Raw genomic sequence first — 3,583 nt, 5'->3', positions numbered from 1 at the left:
TCATGGAAGAATCCGATTTTAATTTTCTTATTGTCCTTTTTCTCCGTACACTTTACTCATTACAAACAAATTCATCAAAAAAATTAAACATGTATATTATATATATTTTCAAATTCAAAATGCAAATTCTTCTCAATTCCTTAAATTCTAAAATGTACATCATGTTTTGTATCATAAATTTTTACTTAAATAGCCAAAATTCCAATTATTTAATCTAAAATAATTTATAGAGTTTCATATATAAATCATTCGATCAAAAAGATAGACTTCAAAGTTATTATTTTTTCTAATTAAAAGTTATATTTTGAAAAATGATAATGATAAATAAGTTTGATTGGTTAAGAATTTGTAGAAATAATGTTTATACATATTTATATATATTTAAACTTTTATTAATTTTACTAATCTTATTTTGAAAGTGAAAATAATTTAAGATTTTAAAAATAAATAAATTCCTATATTTTTCCTAAAACAAAAAGAAAATTTATATATAAAAATACAACACTGAAGAAATTATATTTACCAAAAACAATTTTGAGCATAGTGTAACATTTTGAAAATATTAATGGCCATTTACTCTAAAATATATAAATTTAATTATAGTAAATAGAATTTGTGGTCAACATAATTTAATTTGTAATATTTTTTAATAATAAAATTATTAATAAATCGTATTACATGTAGCTTCACATTATGTTTAATCAATCATACATTTATAAAAATCCCAAAATAGCTTCACATTATATATTGTCCTCTTGTTACACATTTTATATTTGAATATAAATTATTATTATAAGTCGATATTAGACACAAAATCCCAAAATAGCTTCACCAATGAAATGAAACAGTAACAAAAGGACAAATTAACTTGACAAAATTTGTTGCTTTCACCACACTCATATATGTTAAAGAATAGATATAGATCGGCACCACCTGGATAAAACATCGGCCATGAGACGGGGATAAACGATGCGTAAAAAACAAATCAAAACCTGTAAAATGACTTTATTTCAAATTTCCATAATTCTTTTTTCTGTTCTTTTTTTCACCCGTTTCTATCTAAACTTGTTACTTTGGAGCTCCGAACACAGGGTTCAAATTCACTCTTGATTAGTCGGCCCAAAGACGTAAGGGTGAAAATTAATGGTCTTCCAACTTGCAAAGAGTTTTCTTATGCCAAAAATAAATAAATAAAAACCGCTTCTTCCTGACTTAGTATTAGAAAGATTCAAGTTCAAAAGATTCAAGTCCAAAAATAGAAGATGCAGTAGCTACGCATGCAGTTCTCAAATATTGTTTTTCTCTAGAACAAAATCCCAATCAAGTAATTTTAACAAAATAAAACAAAACTAACCAAATTATGCGGCCAAAATAAAACAAAACTAACCCAATCAAGCTGAAACTGACTTGGTTGCTGCAGAGAGCCTAGACCTTTTCTTGGCCAAACTCTCACTACGACGCTCTCTTTGCTCCTTCAATCTGGAGGCCAGAAGCTTCTGGTACTCAGCAGCATCAGCCTTGGACTTGGCGACGCGCTGCTTCTTTTCAGAAATCCTCGCCCGCTTCCTCTGCAAGGTCAATGGAGTAACCAACCTCTGAATCTTAGGAGCTTTACTAGCCTTTTTCCCTGCAAAGAAGACAAGTATCTTCAAGCTATATACAAACTAGAACAGACAGTATAACCCAACAATATCACAACATACAATTAAAAATCAACTCCCACTTTCCCGGGCCAAATTTACTAATACATGCCACCATAATGTCTAAATATTTAAATATGTAAAATTCTGAAGAAAAAAGTCAGCCATTTCATGGGTGTGCAACACAATAAGATCTTTACCAGCTTTTGTTGTAAAATTCCTGCGGTAGGTGTTGACATACTTGCGCACATCATCATCCTTGGATAGATTGAAGAGTTTACGGATCTTTGATGCCCTTTTGGGGCCTCTCATCCTAGGCTTTTCTGTGTCGGTCAAACCTGGGAGGTCATGCTCCCCCTTCTTCACAATCACCAAGTTCAACACAGACAGATCCTGGCTGACTATGCAACCACGTACGGACTTCCTCCTCCGCTCTCCAGTACGCCTTCCAAAACCACGGAAGCAAGGGGTTCCTGGCCATCAAATGTCAATGGTCAATTCCTAAGAGCAACATACATCAGACCATTCTTGATAACTGTTGCTTTAGCACTTGAAAAATACAAAAATTGAATAAGAGATCAATTTCAACAAACCTCTGTGAAGCAAGAGGCGAACACGACCAGGGGTCAAGACTCCCTGCTTCATTGGAAACCCTTGCTTGTCACAGCCTCCCATGATTTTGAAAACATAACCCTTAAATTCCTGGTTAACAACAAATTATCTGTCACTAAAACAGTTCAACTTATTGACAATTAAGCACATTGCAATTCTTAAATTGTATACCTCTCCAAGAGAATCACCACTAACTTCCTGAGAGATCCTTTTGTCAAAAAAGGCTCGCCTACAATCAAAGAGAAGTACAAGAACATAAAATATACCCACATACAATTCCACAGAGAACAAAATTTTCAACTAAATTTCATTCGCAACAAACAATAGCTCATGTAATTACAAGAGATAAACTGCAAAGTTCCAATAAACAACAACTAGATATGTTTGTCCCCATTTCATTAATTGATAACAAAAACATTTAAACATAAATGAACATAAAACCAAGTACATACTGAGCAAGGTCGGCATCAAAGAGAAATACTAGCTTCATATTTATATATATATATATATATATTTAAAAAAAAAGCAATGAATTTCAAAAACAAGGAAATACTATCTGAATTCAGGGGTTGGCATCACAACTTTGACACGGTAAGCAAATTAATCGAATGTCGGAGAACTGATTAACATAACCATATCAGAGGGAAACTACTTAAGCAAGTTTACAAACTAGGATTTTTAATTCACAAGTTGGGAAGAAACTTACAGTTTCTGATCGTCATCGACCTCAAGCTTCTTCTGGCAGCCCGTAGTGGGGCAAGCTATGTTGAACTTCAAAATAAAAACAGAGTTCAAATCAGTGCCAAACCGTAGACGAAAAATTTACAAAACTAAAGGAAGAAAGAGAATACTGAACAAAATGCTTCAACATTACCTTCATCTTCGACCAGTAAAACCCTAGTAGATTCGAGAAATTGGGATGAGAGATGCAATTGAAACAAACACGGCGCCTATGCTCCAACTACACGATGCCAGCTTTAGGTTTTTCGCGACTCGTTTCCTTTCCTTATATATGGTCTTATTGGGCTAATTGTTTTTTAATATAATGAATCTTGGGCTTACTTTGTATTTGCACCGTCAGCCCACTATAAGATTTTAAGCCCGCAACAAAAAACTGGTGCGTGTTTAGAAATAATTGTATAATTACTAGTTGGTGTTATCATGTTCGTAATTTACATACAAATACATAACTAACAAAGTATATCAACTACAATAATAATAATAAATTAACTAATTCAAACAAAAAAATCGTATACGGGTAACTAACTCTAACAAAGTATAATAATAAATTAACTAATTTGAAGAAAAAAATCTTATATCTACCTTGAATA

The 3,583-nt window shown here is 32.3% G+C and overlaps 1 protein-coding gene across 3 annotated transcripts; it reads right to left on the bottom strand.

Moving 5' to 3' along the window:
* Positions 1-691: 691 nt before the first annotated feature.
* LOC133778462 (small ribosomal subunit protein eS6-like) lies at positions 692-3,262 on the bottom strand. Of its 3 annotated transcripts, none has more exons than XM_062218401.1 (7): positions 3,127-3,262; positions 2,959-3,023; positions 2,424-2,481; positions 2,234-2,342; positions 1,841-2,113; positions 1,388-1,627; positions 692-992 (listed from the first exon to the last, which is right to left on the bottom strand). In XM_062218401.1, exons 1-6 carry the CDS (start codon positions 3,130-3,132, stop codon positions 1,392-1,394), a joined length of 747 nt encoding a protein of 248 aa, XP_062074385.1. In that variant the 5' UTR covers positions 3,133-3,262; the 3' UTR covers positions 692-992; positions 1,388-1,391. The 3 variants fall into 3 exon arrangements, with proteins under 3 accessions (XP_062074385.1, XP_062074384.1, XP_062074383.1); XM_062218400.1 differs by having other exon boundaries at positions 692-933; XM_062218399.1 differs by lacking the exon at positions 692-992 and having other exon boundaries at positions 1,188-1,627.
* Positions 3,263-3,583: the final 321 nt, after the last annotated feature.

Source organism: Humulus lupulus, chromosome 5 (genome assembly GCF_963169125.1).
Source record: "Humulus lupulus chromosome 5, drHumLupu1.1, whole genome shotgun sequence".
NCBI classification, from domain to species: domain Eukaryota; kingdom Viridiplantae; phylum Streptophyta; class Magnoliopsida; order Rosales; family Cannabaceae; genus Humulus; species Humulus lupulus.
The sequence above is the reverse complement of the archived record's forward strand: the minus strand, read 5'-3'. Positions and strand labels throughout refer to the sequence as shown.